Raw genomic sequence first — 19,000 nt, forward strand, 5'->3', positions numbered from 1 at the left:
AACACTCAACTTAACAGCCAGTGGGACAAAGGCAAGATGAATAACCATGAATTAAAATGCTTTAAATGGCTGACCAATACCTATGTCCACCATATGTGTGCAGTTCATTTTTACAATCCATTGATATTCAGTATCTTATCTAATGATGAACTGTCAAGGTCTATTCTTTAGATGCCTTTTATCTTCAGTTAAAAAATTAAATCAGAATTATTGTTTCAAGCCACAGCAATGAAAAAAATGTAATACTAGATTGCATGTGACAAACATAAAATAAATGAAACACACACACACACACATATATAACACTGTGCATCATGGCTCAGATGCAAATGAGAAATACTGTCATCACCAAACAATTTTTGTAAGCTTTAGCAAAACAATTTTGTAACAATAGCAAAAAAGGGAAAAGTTTCATTAGTAAGTATCTCGTGAAAATTCTTAAGAACATTGTGGCAATCAGTATCTAACATTTAAATGTCTGCCACATGGACAACTCAGCAGGATTTCAAGACCACACAGTCATTCTGAGCATTACCACAGCACTTCCCGGTTGAGTAATTGCTGAACTAGTTAGACATTCACCACAATTTATGCTTATAACTGCATGAAAACGTGCTACATTGCAACGTCTTCGCAGATGTGAAGCCACAGACTCACCACAGTTCAGCTGCTTGTGCATTCGGGCCTTAAAAATGAGCAGAAGTATCTATAAAATGAGAATTGCCTTTCTAAATGTAGTTTCATTAACTCCTAAAGAAAATTTTTTTTCCTACCTGTACTAAAAGTAAATCAGCAGAGCTACTTCATGGAATGTTATAAACAAATGAATGGACACAATTATTTAAATGGAAAATTTTACATATTTTTGCATCATATCTAAAAGAAACCAAAAAAAATGTCTTTGCTGTTCAATCGTCTCCACTGGGTTTGTTGTTCATAGGTACTGATTCAGCCCAGAGAGATGAAGATGAGTTTTTTCCTTGTGAGCCTTTACTTCTGCACACCTTGAACATCAGTAATAATATAACCACCACCATAATGATGAGAACTGCAATAACGATTGTATAGGTTGTTGTGTTGCATTCAGATACGGCATTAGCATTAGCATCACCTGCAAAGAAGAAGACAAAGAAAGGTATTTCCAGATGATCTTGTGATATTTACTGAGAGAAATGACTAAGTGTGTTAAGAAATGCCTACCTTCTGTGCGAACACTGACATTGAAATGCCCTGACTTTTCCACTGCAACTTTTCTCCACCCACGAGACAGAGAAGGCAGCCACTCCTCTACCTCACAGAAATACAGGCCACTATTATCAGGACCAGGGTTCAAGAAGGTGAGGCTGAATTGGCTGGGGTCAGGGTGGTCGTATCTCAGGCGAACATTCTCCCCAAACCTGTGTTGCAGAATGGAGTTTCTGTAGACTGTAAATATGGGACGCTGTTTCGTTTCTATTTCTTTCTGCCAAAACCATGTGACCTGGAACTTGGATTCATTGCTGGATTGTTTGTTGATGTTACAGGGGAAAGTAAAATCCTGGTTTCTGCTTATATTCATCGCTGTATCTTTCTTTGAAACAGAGAGATTGTTTTCTGTGAAAAAGGACAAGAGCAAACCTTTAGTTTATTAAGGTAACCAGTGAGACCTAATGAAATTCAGTTATACTGACACACAAGGGAGAGCTTGAAGAGATGAAACAATCAACAGCAAAACAAGAGAGGTGCCCAGAAGACAACTGAGAAGAGTGGAACATTTTGTCAAGGTTTTGGGAATTACATTTGATTCCTTTTTTATAGAGTTAAATTAGATGATAACACTAAATTATATATGGCTGATACAAAGTTACAGCAAGAAGATTAAAGATAGTCTCTTGTTCATTTCTAGCTCCATCTTCATTCAGTGAGGGGACTAGAAAAACCTTTGCATGCTTCACAGTGCAAACGCATCTTGATTTGAGTCATATTTGGCTGCCCACTGAAGTTCATCTAGTTCCATTAAAGGTCTCCAGTCACAAGTGTGGATGGTTGGGGCTGCTTTACTCACATCCAAAGCTGTGTGCTCTCATATGGCTGTTCTGGGGATGTCAACTCTCTATGACTTTGTACAGACCCAGAATTAGAAAAGGCCTGAAGCACGAGCTTTTGACTTGAATTTAAGATTGAAACTTAAGTCTTGTTTGATGTCATCCACCACTATTAGGGTCAGATGGATTGACACAGAACTTGTAACTAAGGGAAACACATCACCCGCTTCTTAATTGGTTTAAAATGTGCTTACAAGTATCCTTAATTCATACACCTCACAAAATAGCTAGACTATTAGGAGCCCAACAGAACACTTCTAAAACTGTGATCATACCTGTTACTTTTACACTGACTTTGATAGCACCACCACTGTCTGAGGCCTTCAGCTGCCAGTGAGCTTTATTATCCAGCTGGTATTGATCCACTTGGCACCAGTAGGTTCCACTATCCTCTTCATGGGCTTTCTGAATACTTAGGTAAAAGCTTTTCTGAGTGGGTCTGGACAGGCGTAGCCGCTCCTGCAGGCCTCTGGTGTCATTGTTCTCTGGGTAACTCACCAGGCCGGTGTGATCAAGCTCCACCAGGGAGGCTTTCTTCAAAGAAGAACTGTGTGCAGCATAATGCCAAATGACTCGATAGAAAACCGAAGAACCAGAAGCTCCTGAGGTGATGCTACAGTTGAGCTTGACTTCTTCTCCTTCTTTGGCAGTCAGCTGCTGCTCTTTCTTATCTAAACGAAGGTCGTTGGCTAGAGAATGGAAAAAAATTAATATGAAGTTATATATTTTTAAATGGTCTGTTTAATTTATTTTTGTGCCAACTGTATATGGCATGTGAACATGTTTCTGAAGTATGAAAAATAAATGTATTCACCAGGCTCAGTAATTGTTAGCACTGTGCTTTTGGACACTGTTGAGAGCAGATACCATTCACCACGAGGATCTTGAAGCCACTCGCCCACTTTGCATGTATATAAACCTTTATCTGAGATTCGAGCTTGCCGAATAATCAGTTCAAAAGTGGGTCCTTTGCTGCGCCTCATGCTGATTCGCTGACGCAGGTCCACCTGGGATTCCGTTACTATGGAATTCCGGTCCAAGCTTACAATGGTCTTATTTCCTGCATTTTCCTCATGCAGCCAGGTGATAGAATAGAGTGATGATTCAGACGTTTTTGTGACGATGGAACATGTTATTGTTATGTCAGTGTTCATGTTTGTTGTCAACGCAGGAATAGGTGACACATCAAGTCTGCTTACTAGAAAAGGAGACAACATTTTCATTATTTTCTGAGGAAACAGGGACAAAAAATGACTCTTTCTATTTAATGACGCCCCAAAATGGCTGCAGCTGGCAGTACCTGGGTTGTTTACTATCACAGAAAGCTGATTGGATGCTTTCAACTCCTTGTGTACATTCTTCAGTAAGACAGACACATTACACTGGTAGCTTCCTCCTTCTCTGTGGCTGGTACCAATGACCAGCAGATAGTACATGACTTCAGTTTTTCTGCTTTCTACTCGTAGCTGGTAGTGGTTCTGATCTGCAGACCAACTGATGGTGCCATCAGGGGAAAGTGTCAGGATGGTGTCTGGTGTTTTAGCCTCACGTTGCACGCTCCAAGTCACTGTTACCGGCATGTGTGGACCTTTGACCCGGCACATCAACTCCAATTTTTTTCCAACAGTCACCTGAGTGTTGCGACTGCTTAGAGACACTCCCATCAGCGTGTCTAACACAAAAATCCAAAATAGTCAGTGACAGCAAGTAAGAAAGGAGAAGCTGGTGATCAAGCAATCATTAGTGTTGAAAGCATGAAAGGAGATGTGAATACATGGCTACAAAACCACAACTGGCTTCTCAGTCTACACAATATGGCTATTGTTATGTCACCCTTCATTTCTTATGTAAAAGCAAAGAACATTGCTTGTAAATGTAAAGTTTGGTTTAATTGCAGGGGTACAGTAAACAAAGGAAGGATTCCCAACGGTGACAAGATCTGAATATCAGGTTTTGGATATTTGTCTACCATTTTCTTGTGACATATCACTATGAGCTAAAGTGTTCAATGGACATATCTGCAAATAAACAGATCAATAGCCAAGCAGATCAAAATCCACATATTTACTTTGCTAATTTATTATTAAACAAATCAAAACACTCAATAAGAAGAAAAACCTGTTGTAATGTAGGTAACTACACAAACACACAGACACACCTTACCTATAGAAATCACTGTCACAGTGGTAGTTTGTGTCTGGGTGTGAGTCTTGCCATTAGTTATGCGCTCAGACACAGCACACCGGTACACTCCTGAATCAGACAGCGTGACCTCATCAAGCACTAAGGTGAAGTTGTGAGTAGCTGGACGCATCACCTTCACTTTGCGACTCACAAACTCCTCTGCTATCTCTGTAACACCCTCCTCATTTATACTGATGATCTCAGTGAACGGGGCCGTTGGTGTTGATTTGTGTTGCCAGGTGACAGAGAGCTGACCTTGAACCCCATCCACTTTACAGAAGAGATGCAGCCCGCCCCCTTCGGTGACATTTACAGCCTGCTGCATTTTGACTGTCAGCCTGTTTTCTGTGAGGAGATGAGGCAAGAGACAAATAGTACTGCTGTGTTTGAGAAGATAGTCATAGAAAAAGTAATTTTACAAACAGCAAAAACATAAATAAGAAAACTAACACTTTGAAACTACAAGTGAGCCTTAATAACAGCAGGTAAAATCAACAATGTAAAAAGGAAAGTGAAATAAACCCTGAATAACTGAGTGTGTGTGTTCACTATGACAAACCCTGAGGCTGAAATGCTACAAAACATAATGTTCAGTCAAACATTCTGAAGACAGTTTTGTTTTCTGAAAGCCGCACTCACAATTCAGCTAAAAAAATACATAAAACAAAATATTTTTTGCTCGCTGGTGATAAATGTGCAATCTGATTGTTGAGTGTTGAGATGTGGAAACCTAAAATTTTGACCTATGATGATACAAAGAGTAAATCCACTAAACAACATGATTTTGCTTTGTAGACGTATTCCATCTAGATTTCCTGTGGGGAAATGTAACGTTTGATTTAATGTTGTTCAGTAAACAAAAGAAGGGTTCCCAAAGGATTACATTAAGACTCTCAATATCAGTACAGTATGTTTCGGGTGTTTTTATGCCATTATCTTTTAATATATTACTATGGGCTAAATGGTTTAATGAATATATCTACAAGTAAACAGATTAATAGTCAAGCTGACCAAAATCCACTTTTTACTTTGCTATTTCTTCTGTAATATTTGAAGTGTAGTTTAACAAAGAAGTGTTAGAATTTATGGGAGAAACACCTGTTACAATGAAGGTAATATCATATTTTACATAGTTTGTACTACACAAACACACAGACACAGCTTACCTATAGAAGTCACTGTCACAGTGGTAGTTTGTGCCTGGTTGTGAGTCTTGCTGTTAGGTTTGCGCTCAGACACAGCACACTGGTACACTCCTGAATCAGACAGTGTGACCTCATCAAGCGCTAAGGTGAAGTTGTCAGTAGTTGGACGCATCACCTTCACTTTGCGACTAACGAACTCCTCTGCTATCTCTGTAACACCCTCCTGACTTATACTGATGATCTCAGTGAACGGGGCCGTTGGTGTTGATTTGAGTTGCCAGGTGACAGAGAGCTGACCTTGAACCCCATCCACTTTACAGAAGAGATGCAGCCCGCCCCCTTCGGCCACATTTACAGCCTGCTGCATTTTGACTGTCAGCCTGTTTTCTGTGAGGAGATGAGGCAACAGACAAATAGTACTGCTGTGTTTGAGACGTTAATAATAAAATAATTAAATTTCACTAACAGTAAAAACAAATAAGAAAAATCACCTTTTGTAATCCTTAATAACTACAGATAAAATGAACAATGAAAAAGGGAAAAGAGTTAAACCCGGAATGTGTTCACTTTGACACACCTGTGGCTGAGACGCTGACCCGCTGTGGGCTGGAGTCTTTGGGTTCTCCTTCAATAAAAGCATCATCTTGGCCTCTCTCTTGAGGCCAGACTGTACAGATATACTCTCCCTGGTCCTCAGTTCTCACAGGCTTTAAGATGAGACGGTAATCTCTGTTCCCGCTTCGGGCGGCTCTGAGCTCTCCATTTTTCTGTCGAACACTGTACTCCGGTGCCACAGTGAGAACGCCTGTGGGACCAATGCGGGCCAGCTCCACACTTCCCTTGAGCCATGCTACAGAGAAGAATCTTTTCTCCACGTCCTGTGTGTTTATATTACAGGACAGCATCAGCTCCTGCCCCTCCTGCAGCGCTGCCGGCTGTGCTGAGATTTCCACTGCCAGAGACGGAGACGATGGCTCTACCACCTCTAATCAAGATAAAAAATTTAAACGGTGAGACATCCACACATTAAATCATGAAGGCAGTTGTCTAACATTAATGTGCTGATCAATACATGTAATTTAATATAGCATGGCTAAGCAAAATCAATGAAATGCTTCCAACCTGTGGCTTTAACTGTCAGGGTCATTTCTTCTGCATTCTTCTGTATGATGATGTACCAGGAGCCATCAGGATCTTGGATCCACTCCTGAGCCTGGCAGTAGATCCTACCTTGGTCTGATGGCTCAACCTCAGCCATCTTTAGGCTGTACGAGGCTTCTCCCCATTTATCTAAGCGTATGAGACCTGCTTGGTAACGCCTTTCAAACCCCTGGCCTGGGCTCAGTGTAAAATCTCTATTCAGAGAAATGATAGGCTGAGCGTCCTCCTGTCCATCTTTATGGAGATACCAGGCAACAGACAGATGGGTGTGCTGGATGGTGCTGCTAGAGGCCAGGCATGTTAAAGTCAGAGCTTCACCCTCGTTTAAGCTCAGTGGTGTGGAAGCAGATGATGAGACACTCAAGGAGTCTTCAATCACTATGAAACCACATCAGAGAAATCAAAAGTCATGAATGCTCTGACATCATCTGTACCATACCTACATGAAGACACATTCAAGCGTTATGACTGAAAATCAGGATGGTGATTGATTACCTTTAACGACTGTCTTATCAGAATACTCTCCATCATAAGCACCTTCTAAGTTGACTGCAGTACATTCATATTCCCCTTCATCAGTTTTCTGCAGGCTTTTTATCTCGAAGCGGACTGAGTTTGGTGAGAGGCGTTTCAAAGCAATTTCATTTTTTCTCACACGGGTTAGGTGAGAAGAATATCCAAAAGTATCTTCATGTGAACTGATGATTTGGATCTCAAAGTCTGGGTTTGAAGGCTTCGTCATACGGAATTCAAAATGTTTGTCAGTGTTTTCACTTCTGAAGCCACTCACACTGCAGGTGATGTAGAGGGGAGAGCCTAACACACGATACAGAGGCCCAGCTTGTACTTCAGTTTTCACTCTGGCCTCTCCTGAGTAAAGCAGAGACAAAACACAAATGAAGTCATCTGAATCCTGCAACTTCAAAGTGCCACTTGTGTATTTATAAGTATTAAAGTATCTAACATATATGTTGCAGGCATGTTACAAATGAATGATAGAATGAATACACAATATTTTCAGAAAGATTTATATATTTTTTTATTTGTTAAGTTATTTTCTGCAAAAATATGGTTTTTATGACATTTCGTATAAAAAAAGAAAAAATGTTTGCAAGTTTTGAAAAAAGATTTATTCACCCTCCAGGTGATGGCCACAATCAGCCATGTGACTGTGTTTTTTGTTAGTTCCTTTTTAAGGAAACTGTGGGTTCCTGTCACAAACTGTCTGAGGTAGTCTTACAAGTCTAGACGAAGATTACGAGGATAGGAGTGCTATTCAGACCGTGATAGAAATCTAATTAAATCAAATAATGTGTACAATCGTCTTCTTTTCATCCAAGTAAAAACTGCTTGTTTTCTTGAGTCACTTTATTTTCCTTCATGTAGGAAATATTTTTTCCCCAGAGAAAGCAAACATTTTGTCAAGATCTGCAGGCTGCAGATGATGTGAAACTGAATGAGGGCCCCAATGCAGGAGACACTGACAGGCAGGAACAAGTTAATATAAAGTGAGCTTTCTATTAACACTGATCGTAAAGGTATAAAATAAGAGAAACCAAAATTGAACAAATTAAACTGGGAAATACGAGGAAACATGGAATCTAAACGACAGGAGGGCAGCTGAGGAAACACTCAGACTACAGGGGGGATAATATATAATAATATAGCCTATACACAAGGGGAATATTGAACACTTTAAATTCCACACTTTAAAAACAAAACACTGGGTCAAAATCCAGATCCATGAAACATTTATTGCTACATATTTCATGATGCAAATGATGCATGAAAATAATTCGGAGCTAATTTGCTTTCGCAAACAACACAGACAATATTTTAGCTTTACCAAAGACGATGAGCTTAACATGCAAATGTACTGATGGTAATTCTATATTTTTATTCTATTCAAAATGGACATACAGTGTGTTCTTACCAACAGCTTACTTTAACACAGTTAATATTCTGACATCTCCAGTGAATCCTCGAGGTCACTGACTAGAATCCACTCCAGCTAAAGGAAGCCAGTGTACCACTTACCACAACGCAAAAGCTGACCCAGGCAGAGAATCAAACTGGACCTCCAAACCGAGAGCAGGAAACAACTCATCATGAACCTTCAGCTTCAGGCTCAGCACTTTACGTCCTCGGCATAGCCTCTGTGATCAAGTTCTTAGTCTGTGTGAAAATCTGCCTGTGTCTTTTCACACTTGTTAAAGTGGTTTATGTTTCCTGTCGGTGACCTAGAGCAAGAGGAAGTCTGAGATATTTCCTGCATACTGCACATTATTCATGACTTTTGTGTATGTGTAGAGGTGGATTGGTGGAGATCAGTAACATCGCTCGTTTTTTTTCCATCCTCGATCGAAACATTGGATGGTTACACGCGTGGTTAGACAACCTTAAGCCGAGCGGGCTCATAAGTGGGTCACAAACCGTTCATTCTGTTCATTTCTATGTAGCGTTTTCAGAGGGAGAAACGTTTCGTCACTCACCCAAGCGACTTCTTCAGTCTCAACTTTTGCATAATGACTGAAACTTGGTGCTAGTTTCAGTCATTGTGCAGAGCTATACTGTTTACAAGGTTGGGGGGAAACCTGCAGTCAGCTGCGACTGAGATGAGACTTCCAGATGAACGGAATGAACTTTTTGGGAAAACATATGTAACTTTTCGATTATTCATCGACCTCCTTTAAAATATATTTTCATAGCATGGTCATATTGTTGCATAGGCGACTTGTGAGATAACGTGGTTGCGGTCAAGTTGCGTTGCGTAGAAACGGTCCCCATCTGAGTTTGACCCAGTTTTTGCAAACAGTGATAATTTGAATGCGTCTGTTTGACCATTCCTGTAGATTAATGACGCAATATTGCCATCTGGTGGAGACCAGAAAGACGTACAGTTCTACACAGTCAAATCAGCGTTTCAACATTTAGACTGTTTAAACATGGTGGAAAACGTTTGATATAATAGAGACAAGCTAAGAAAGAGAAGGGGTAAACATTTTATCAAGTTCATACAAACAAGAAAATTTAATGATGTATGCAGAAGAAATACAGAAATACACATTAAAGAAGCCCATAAGTGATATTTCAATCCAGAATGACTATTGTGAATTCAAAAACAGTGGGGGGAAATGATGCCATGATGTGGCTTATTAACAACTAATAAAGTATTTTGTTATAATCTACACTCATCCATCACTTTGTTAGGTGCATTACTGTGCACAAGTTTTAAAACACCCCTCATTTCTTTAACAACATCCCAAAGTGGCCAATATTAAGCTGATGGTTGTTGTGGTATATACTGGAAAATGACAGATAGGTGCAACAAGGTATTCATGTGCAAAGATAAATGGTAATATGGTATTCAAGGTCATAAATAGAGTTCTGCCTTTTTCTCCATTCTGTATCAAGATGATCCCACACTGCTTTAGTAATGTACAGGTCTGGGCTTTGGGGAGGCCAGTCCATGACTTTTACTGCATTGACAGTGAACTTTTTGTTCATAATTCCATCAATTTTAACAATTTTAGATTCCCAACACCACTGGCTGAAATTCAGCCCCAAAAACTCCACAATGTTTTACAGATGTGTGTAATGACACATGTATAACACTTACTGTTTTACAGCTTTTAACCGAAAATTTCAAATTTGGAGTCATCACTTTATATGACATGTTGCAACTGATTTTCAGTTCAGTTCTTGTGTAATTTGAAATATCTCAGCCTTTTCTCCCTGTTTCCTTCCCTTAAGAATGGCTTCTTGACATCCACCCTTCAAAGATACCATTTCTGATGGTGTTTCAATGAACAGTAGATGACCAGGTTGAAGGGCCAGATACATTTTTCAGGTTTTGTGGCAGGTCCTCCAGGTCCTCACCCCTGGACTTTCTTCTTGTTAAGATACGATCTTCAAATAAGGTTCATTTGTGTCGCAAGTTTTAGTCTTGTCCAGTTTTCCCTAAAAGTTTTAAAGACATACTACACAATATGGTGAGATATGGTATATGGTATATGATATGGCATATGATATCTCTTTTAGAATCACTTTGTTGGAGCAAAAACAAAATTTTATGCCTGTTAAAAGATGTTGTCTTCAACTAAAGCAAATGGGGACAAATAAAGCATTGTTGTGTAGACACAACACTGATTGAAGTTCCTTTTTTTAATGCTTCAGTGATTCATTGAAGTCAAGTGGCTCAACAAACTTGTCAGAAGTGCTCTGAAAATGGTCAGATACAAAGACTGGGCTAAAATGAGTGGAAAAACATCAACATGTTGAAAAAAAAGGAGAAAAAAACTTTTAAAGAGCTGAAGAAGGACTATATAACTATTGCTTAAAAATACTTGAACAAACAAACAAACTATGAACAAACCAAACAAATCAGAATGAGAAAAAATATGATCTGAGTAACTTTGAACATGGTTATAGTGTTTCAGAAACTGCTAATCTGTTGGGATTTTGTCACAAAATCATCTCTAGCATTTACAAAGAATGGTCAGAAAACGAGAAGAGATCCAGTGAGACATCAACCACACATTTTTTGTATGTGAAAATGTATTTTTTGATGGCAGGGGTCAGAGGAGAATGTCAGACCTGCTTTGAACTGACAGGAACATTTCGTTACAACCAAAATAGGCATAAGAGCAACTTGAACGCATAACATATCAAACGTGTCAAGGTTCCACTTCTGTCAGTGAAGAACAGGAAACTGAGTCTAGAGTTTACAAAGACTGAAGATGGGGAAAAAATGCTGTCTGGTCTGATGAGTCTGCTGGTAGCTAGAATCTGGCATAAACAACATGAAAAGATGGGTTTATCCTACCTTGTATCAACGGTTTACACTGCTGGAGGTGCGATGATGCAGGAGAGATTTTCTTGGGACAGTTTGGCCCCTTTACTACCAAATAAACATCATTTAAATGTTGTAGCCTACCTGAGTATTGCTGCTGAACATGTCCATACCTTCATGACCACAATGTGACCATCTTGTGATAGCTGCTTCTAACAGGATAGTGCCATCATGTCAGTATGGACCAAAATTTCTGATGAATGTTTCCAGCACCTTGTTGAATCTACAGGAAGAATCAAGGCAGTTATGAAGGCAGAGAGGAGGGCCAACCCAGAATGAGCAAAATGCATCTAATAGAGTTGCCAGTGAGTTTATCTTACTACTTTGCATTCGAATGACTGCACAATACCAATACATAAAATGTATATTGGAGGGCAGAGTTCTGCCTTTTTATTGTCAATAGTAATTAAGGACAAAAACATAAAACAATGTGGGGTTTTTTGTTTTGTTTTTCTGCTTTTTGCTGTGTTTACTGAGACACTTTTACCGTCTCAGGCTTCTAAATCTGGTAAAATGTCACAATCTAAGGCTCCTCTTCTGATGAATCACAAACTTACGCAACCACGGAGTTCTTTAGACTAGCATACGTCAAAATGGTCGTGAATGAATGCCTCTAGGGGTTTGAGGGACTTTCTCACGTATGGGAAGCACGTCATCTTTCATGTTTCCCAGCATGATACAACCTGCTGGTTTAGATATGAAAAGGTAGCCTTCTAGTTAAACTTGGACTTATGGCGCCAGTGTGATGGCGTGATGCAAGAAAACTCAAGATGAGGAGTTCACAGGAGCGTTCCGCTTATGTTTGAGATGAAATACTTTTATCCCACCTAGGTTAAGCTGCTGAGCAGACTTCTTTCTCTTTTTTCTTTTTTTCTTTTTTTTGCAGTCATCTTTTTCATAGAAGAGACCTGCCATCATTGTCTGTGATAAAAAACAAAACAAAGAAAGGCAAAAAAAACTGTCTAGCTTAGAGAGAAATTTACTCAGCTGAAGACGAAGGGGAAGTGTTATGCATACGCATGTCCCTTACAGAACAGGAATAGGAAGTATGAAGAAGACAGGAAAAAACACAAATCCACTTCTCAAAGCAAAAGAACTGCTGCAAGCGTAAACCACACATGTTTGTTCACTTTCTATTTAGGCTGCGTGTGCAGGTGTTTCTGAAGGTGGCTGCATGCTGCTCTTCTGCAGAAAGGGAGTTTTGAAGCTCTGCTGGTTTGAAAGATGAGTGACACACTGGAGAGGACTACAGACTGTCCTTTGCCGCTTCCCGCTGAGGAGTCCAACGTGAACGAGGAGAAAGGGAATGTAACAGGACCAAGTGAGTTACGTTGGGAAGATGGAGGTCTGCCCATGGAGCTCCAGAAAGGGATGGAAACCCTACGAGTGAACAGAGAATTGACTGATGTGACACTGCGCGTTCAGGGTCATGACTTCGCTTGCCATAGAGCGATTCTGGCGGCTGCAAGTCACTACTTCAGGTAAATCATCATCTGGTCTTAACTGTGTCGTGATCTCGGGCCTACTTGTTTTACTCACAAATTATGGCCGGTCTCTACAGGGCAATGTTTTGCAGCGGTCTCAAGGAGAGTCATGAGGAACGTGTGGAAATGAAAGGTTTGGACAGCGGGACGATGCACTGTCTCTTGGAGTATACCTACACCAGCCGAGCTCTCCTCACACACTCGAATGTCCAGAGAATACTCGAGGCTGCCAGTCAGTTTCAGGTAAATCAGCTTAACTGATCTTTGTTGCTCAATCAGGGTTTTTTTTGCAAAATCATTGTCTGGTGCCAGGTCATTGACATTTTTAACACCAATGTAAAGATGTAGTGAAATCAAACAGCGGAGGCAAAAAAGTTCTACAAATCGAGGTGTGAATTTAGACTTTAAAGACCAAGTGAACCATTTTTTACAAAGACATTTGACCTTAACATGTTTTTCACATAAAGGCAGCACAGCTTGAATTTAAGTCCATAAAATAAATCAACCATAAAGTTTATAATTAATCTGACTGAAAGTTGTTTTAGTCGAGTTTAACTTGAAAAAGGCTTTTGGCAGCAAACGATCTCTTTCAATGAATTTTTAAACCATCAACACCATCGGTTCATACAAACTTTTTTATATCTGTTACATTTTAACCACCTGCATGTAAAGTCAGTTGGAACAAATAGGCCATCAAAGGAATGAAGACGCCTCGTGCTGAGTTAGCAGCAGAAAGCAAACCATTTATTTCTAATCGGGATGATGGATTTGGTGTTGTGATGTGGAACTGTAATTAAATTTTTGAAACTGCTATCAGCTTCTTACTTCAGTTTTTTCCTTGCGTAAAGGGAACAAACACATGATTGAATGAGAAATTGGTTTTGCTAAGAGGGAAGTGAAAGTTGGTCAGTTGTTTACACTCAGGATCATTTTTCCATAAGGGCTTAAATTAACTACACAGCTGTGCCACACTGCAGAGGAGGCAGGTGTTTGTGTTTGTGTGCTTCTATTTTTGCAAAAACGCTTTGGGTGTTAAATTTTGATGATAATTTCTTCAGGCACTCTTGCTGGATTGTCAGCGTAACTAAGAAGCAAGGTTAAGATCACGTTAAGAGTTAGGGTTAAGATTATCGTATGAGGCTAAATTTTATTTTATTTTATATCCTTAAAAAAACTAATCAGGTATCTCATTTTATACTGGCTTTGTGAAAGAGCTTTGTGAATGCTTTTGCTGCAAGTGATAGATAAAAATATCCACAGCGAATCTGTTGAATTTCAAACGCAGGTTTTCAAAAGCTTATATAAATTCAGGCTATGGCAATTAGATAAGCAAAGTGGGCACCGGGGAAAACTGTGGGCCTCTTTAGTCCAAAATTCTATTACTGTCCACTGTTGGATTGTTTTCTTGCTGCAAATAAGAAAACAGTTGTTTGGTCTGACGCTGACAGACGTCTGAGGACTCACTGCATACAAATGTTTGACTGTGTTATACTTTAGAAGGCATTTTTTTGCAGAAAAAGTCCCCCATCGCTTACAAAGGAAGTGCACTGGGACAGAATTGATTTACAGCCAGTTTACCAACAAGAAAATTCTAAGCCCTTAAAATCCAACTATAGCTGTAATTGCCAATTTGGAGCAGCTTAATCAGCTACAAATAGCTTTAACCGATGCCTTTGTTCTTTTTGTCTCTTTAGTTCCTTCGTGTGGTAGATGCATGCTCTAGCTTTCTCAGCAAGTCTATGCAGCTAGACACCTGTATTGGCATCTTAAATCTGGCTGACAGACATGCCCTGTCAGCCCTGCGCGCCAGAGCTCAGGACTATATTACTACTCAATTCTCTCAAGTGGTCCAGCAGCAGGACTTCCTGGAGCTGCCAGTGGAATCTCTGGAGACTATCCTGCAGAGGGATGACCTGGATGTGAAATGTGAGGAGTGTGTTTTTGAAGCACTCATGCACTGGGTGAGAGCCCGGCAGGATGAACGCTATCCCTCACTGGCCAGGTTGCTTACGCACGTACGGTTGCCGCTGCTGGAGCCGGCATACTTTGTTGAGAAAGTGGAGTCAGATGAGCTGATACGACGGTGCAGCGAAGCTTTTCCTTTGTTGCAAGAGTCCCGCATTTATCATCTCTCTGGCAGGGAGGTCAGTATAAACTGCTGGGCATATTGTGTTTTATTGTTGTTAATCACTGTTTGTCTCATGTCCAAGTTTCATATATGTTTGACCTTTTTAACAGGTGGTCTCAGAACGAACCAAACCACGTGTGCAGCACTTTCTGTCAGAAGTATTCTTGATCATTGGAGGCTGCACCAAAGACGAACGCTTCATTTCCACTGTCACATGTTTGGACCCTCTCAGACGCAGCCGCCTGGAGGTCGCCAGGATGCCAATGACAGAGTTAGAGGACGAGTCCCAAAATAGAAAATGGGTGGAATTTGCTTGTGTCACTTTCCACAATGAAGTATACATATCTGGTGAGTGAACATATTCTTTTTTTCATAGAAAGGCTTCACTTGTGAAATTGTGACGATTGCTCCTTGTTGTTATTACCCGTGAAGTGTGCACTTCACTGGTATTCAAATGTAATGAGAATTTAGGAATTTATAGTATGAACAAAACAAAACAACAGGAAGTCGTGACATTATTTCTGCTCTAACAGTTGCTGTGGTTTTAGGTGTTTCCCAACGCAGGAACTGACAGTTCTAGTTAAGTGGAACACGCAGACTGTAAATGCTATGACTAGCACGCAGGATTTCTCCATCTTTAAACAGCATGATAACTTATGCAGAGTTATTACTAAAGACTTGGTGATATGTCAGTATTTTGGAATGAATGCAATATTTGTACAGATAATCACAGTTGTCTCTAATGGTCTTGTTGCTGTAGGAGGTAAGGAGACACAGCATGATGTCTGGAAATACAATGGTGCCCTGGACAAGTGGATCCAAATCGAGCCCCTGTCGACTGGGCGCTGGAGACACAAGATGGCAGTTCATTGTGGGAAAGTGTACGCACTGGGAGGGTTTGATGGAGTTCAGAGGCTTTCTAGTGTTGAGGCCTATGATCCCTTTCATAATCGCTGGATGCAGGTAAACACAATATATGTACTGTATATATGTGAAGGGTATAGTTTGTAGTTCCTAATAAAAAGTAAGCAAAAAGGAATTACCAACAACTTCAACCTGCGCAGCATTTTAATGCATTTTAAAAGCATTTTAATTCATGTTTTCAAATCTGTTTTATTTGGACAGTCTTGTTTTTATCATGTACTCTGGGTGTTGCTCCCAGTTTTCTGCACCACCATCTTCGATGAGCGATTTCTCATCTAATATATTCTTCTTTAACCTAGTGCAGTATATACAACTCCAGTTCCCCTCAAAAGTTGGGAAGGTGTGGAAAACATACATAAAAACAGAATTTGATTTTTTGCAACTCTCATAATAACACGTTTTATTCACAACAGAACACATAAAACATATTGCATGTTTAAACTTATGACATGTAAGATCTTGAGATAAAAATAAAATTATTTGGAATTTCACAAAAGCAACATATTTGATGAAAGCAACGTGTTTTTAAAAAGTTGGGGCAAGGAGATTTGTGATTGTGTAGCATCTCCTCTTCTCTTTACATCAGTCTGTAAATGTCTGGGAACTGAGGACACCAGTGTTGGGATGTTAAGGAAAAAATTTTCCTCCACGCTTGTCTGATAGAGGGTTAAAGCTGCTAAACAGTGTAGGGTCTTCTTTGTCGTAATTTTCATTTCATAATCTGACAAATGTTTGCAGTTGCTAAAAGGTCTGGACTGCATTCAGGCCAGTTCAGCACACTGACTCTTCTACTGTGAACCCATGCTGCTGTAGGCTGCAGTTTAGCATTGTCTTGCTGAAATATGCAATAATTTCTGTGAGAAAAGGCTATCTGGAAGAGACACTTTGCTCTAAAACATGTGTCAATCTGTGTAAGCTGCCATTTCCATAGCCACTATTGCCCCCAGCATACCATCAGAGATGAAGGCTTTTGAACAGAGTGCTGATAAGTCAGAGGTCACAGCGCCCATATGTTCTAAAAAGAATTTCAAATTGGAATTTGTCTCTTCTATTTTCCATTTTGTTGCAAAATCTTCTTTCAGATTTACATTTTACAGCATTTGTGGACTTTTTAGATAACTGTTGCTCAAACTTAAAATAAACAAATATTTTTTGACAAAATAGTAAAATCTCTCAGTTTAAACATTAAAATATGGGTTTGTGCTATTTGTAAATCATTGCAATGCGTTTTTTTATTTACAATTTACATAGTGGCCCAGTTTTTTTAGAACTTAGGTTTTACTATACCTCACGTGTCACATAAGTTACTTATGTTACTTTCGAGAGTTCGGCTTTTCTGCTATTATCTGCATTTGTATTCTATGTGTTTTCTTTTCCTGTTCAGAAATTCCATCCCATTTAACTTTTGATCCTATGCCTGTTGCCTTCCTATTTTATTTACCTCAATAACTGACTTATCTCCAGCCTGAAAGTAAAGTTTTCAGTTTTGGACTTTCACCTGCCTGTGGTGTTCTATCATCAGTTGCAGCTAACATCATTTTTAAGTTAGCGTCTTTTGTTTAGATCTTTTAGCTTTTTAAATTGCCTTACTGTTTTGATTCAGACATACTTATATACGCCTCTTATTTACTGCAGGTGACACCTCTTGCAGTAGGTGTGAGCTCATTTGCTGCTGCAAGCTTTGACAGATGGATCTATGTGATTGGTGGTGGGCCGAATGGAAAGCTGGCCACCGATAGGGTCCAATGCTGGGAGCCAGGGACAGGCGGCTGGGAACTGAAAGCACCCATACCCATTGAAACTAAATGCACTAATGCTGTTACATTCAAGAACTGCATCTATGTAGTTGGTAAGCTGTCAAATCCCACTAAGTACATTTACTTACTTAATGTTAATGGTATTTATATGTAACTTTTAGAATATTGCAGTAACATTGACATGAGCCTTTTCCATCACGACTGCTTTTGGTTTTGATATATTTAATGTATTTTCAGACTTTTATTATGATTCTGCGTACTGATATAGTATATTAATTTGATATCTGTCCAATTCTCTTTGTGGTCTCAGGCGGTGCCATGCATGCCATGTACTGCTACTCTCCTCTATCTGATTCCTGGACCCTTGTGACTCGTCTGGGGGAGAGGGCAAGCTGTGCTATCGCTGCCTGTAACAACAAACTTTTCATCACTGGAGGAAGAGATAACAAAAACCAAGTCATCTCCACAGTGATGTGCTGGGATGTCGCCCGAGGGGTTTTGACAGAGGAGTGCGTTTTACCAATGGGAGTCTCGCACCATGGCAGTGTGACCCTCATGAAGTCCTACACACATATACACAGAATAACACCTGCCTCAGAGAGCCAATGACACAGGCGTCTGTGAACAGGACTTATTTTGGTGCTAAGAGTGGTTGTAGGATTATGCATGAAGAGTAAAAACATGTTCAAAGATAAGAAATATGTTTGGGTTTTTTTGCATGCATTACAATGTTTACTTTATCTTTGTTACCGTTTTGTAATATATTAATGACTATGATGTTTTGAAAACATTGCGTTTGTAGTTAAGCTTTCTCAGAAAAGTGTGGATTACAACGTCACAACAGGTCAAAATAAGTCTACAAACACAAAAACGAAAATTAAACATTTGCTAAATCATTATCTTATAAGTTTCTTATTAACTGCCAGAGAAATTTAAAGTTGCAAATGAAGGAAAGAGCAATGCAAAAGCAATTAAATTAACTTTTGGATTTTCCTTTTATGCTTTCAATTAGCAAACGAACTCTGAACTCTACACTTTAATGCTGATTTATTAAATGCAATGGTATTTGAACGCAACACAGGTTACCTGCGTATTAACAAATAAACTGACATGTCAAACAGAACCTGTAATCCATTTCCTTGTGAGTGCTGCCATCAAGTGGTGAAAAGTACTCATGTCGTTATTAAGAGTTTCACACTTTTTGTGAAAGTCAAAACAATGCGACTGTTAAGACACGAAAACAGTCAAAGACATATATTTTTAAAGACGAACTATTGGCCG

At 39.6% G+C, this 19,000-nt stretch overlaps 2 protein-coding genes across 3 annotated transcripts; one reads left to right on the top strand and one right to left on the bottom strand.

The window, feature by feature from the left end:
• Positions 1-908: 908 nt before the first annotated feature.
• LOC101479353 (immunoglobulin superfamily member 2) lies at positions 909-9,263 on the bottom strand. 2 transcript variants are annotated; one of them, XM_014409030.4, is made up of 12 exons: positions 9,067-9,263; positions 8,612-8,814; positions 7,070-7,444; positions 6,536-6,952; positions 5,991-6,398; positions 5,435-5,800; positions 4,248-4,613; positions 3,385-3,756; positions 2,899-3,282; positions 2,360-2,773; positions 1,201-1,593; positions 909-1,111 (listed from the first exon to the last, which is right to left on the bottom strand). In XM_014409030.4, the coding sequence occupies exons 2-12, from the start codon at positions 8,682-8,684 to the stop codon at positions 909-911; spliced, it is 3,771 nt and encodes a 1,256-aa protein (XP_014264516.3). In that variant the 5' UTR covers positions 8,685-8,814; positions 9,067-9,263. The 2 variants fall into 2 exon arrangements, with proteins under 2 accessions (XP_014264516.3, XP_076731042.1); XM_076874927.1 differs by lacking the exon at positions 8,612-8,814.
• A 3,230-nt stretch (positions 9,264-12,493) lies between these two features.
• Positions 12,494-18,842, top strand: klhl6 (kelch-like family member 6). The gene is made up of 7 exons (XM_004557867.5): positions 12,494-12,907; positions 12,988-13,153; positions 14,605-15,054; positions 15,149-15,386; positions 15,799-16,001; positions 17,598-17,811; positions 18,030-18,842. Exons 1-7 carry the CDS (start codon positions 12,651-12,653, stop codon positions 18,326-18,328), a joined length of 1,827 nt encoding a protein of 608 aa, XP_004557924.1. The 5' UTR covers positions 12,494-12,650; the 3' UTR covers positions 18,329-18,842.
• Positions 18,843-19,000: the final 158 nt, after the last annotated feature.

The sequence above is a fragment of the Maylandia zebra genome, linkage group LG16 (genome assembly GCF_041146795.1).
Source record: "Maylandia zebra isolate NMK-2024a linkage group LG16, Mzebra_GT3a, whole genome shotgun sequence".
NCBI classification, from domain to species: domain Eukaryota; kingdom Metazoa; phylum Chordata; class Actinopteri; order Cichliformes; family Cichlidae; genus Maylandia; species Maylandia zebra.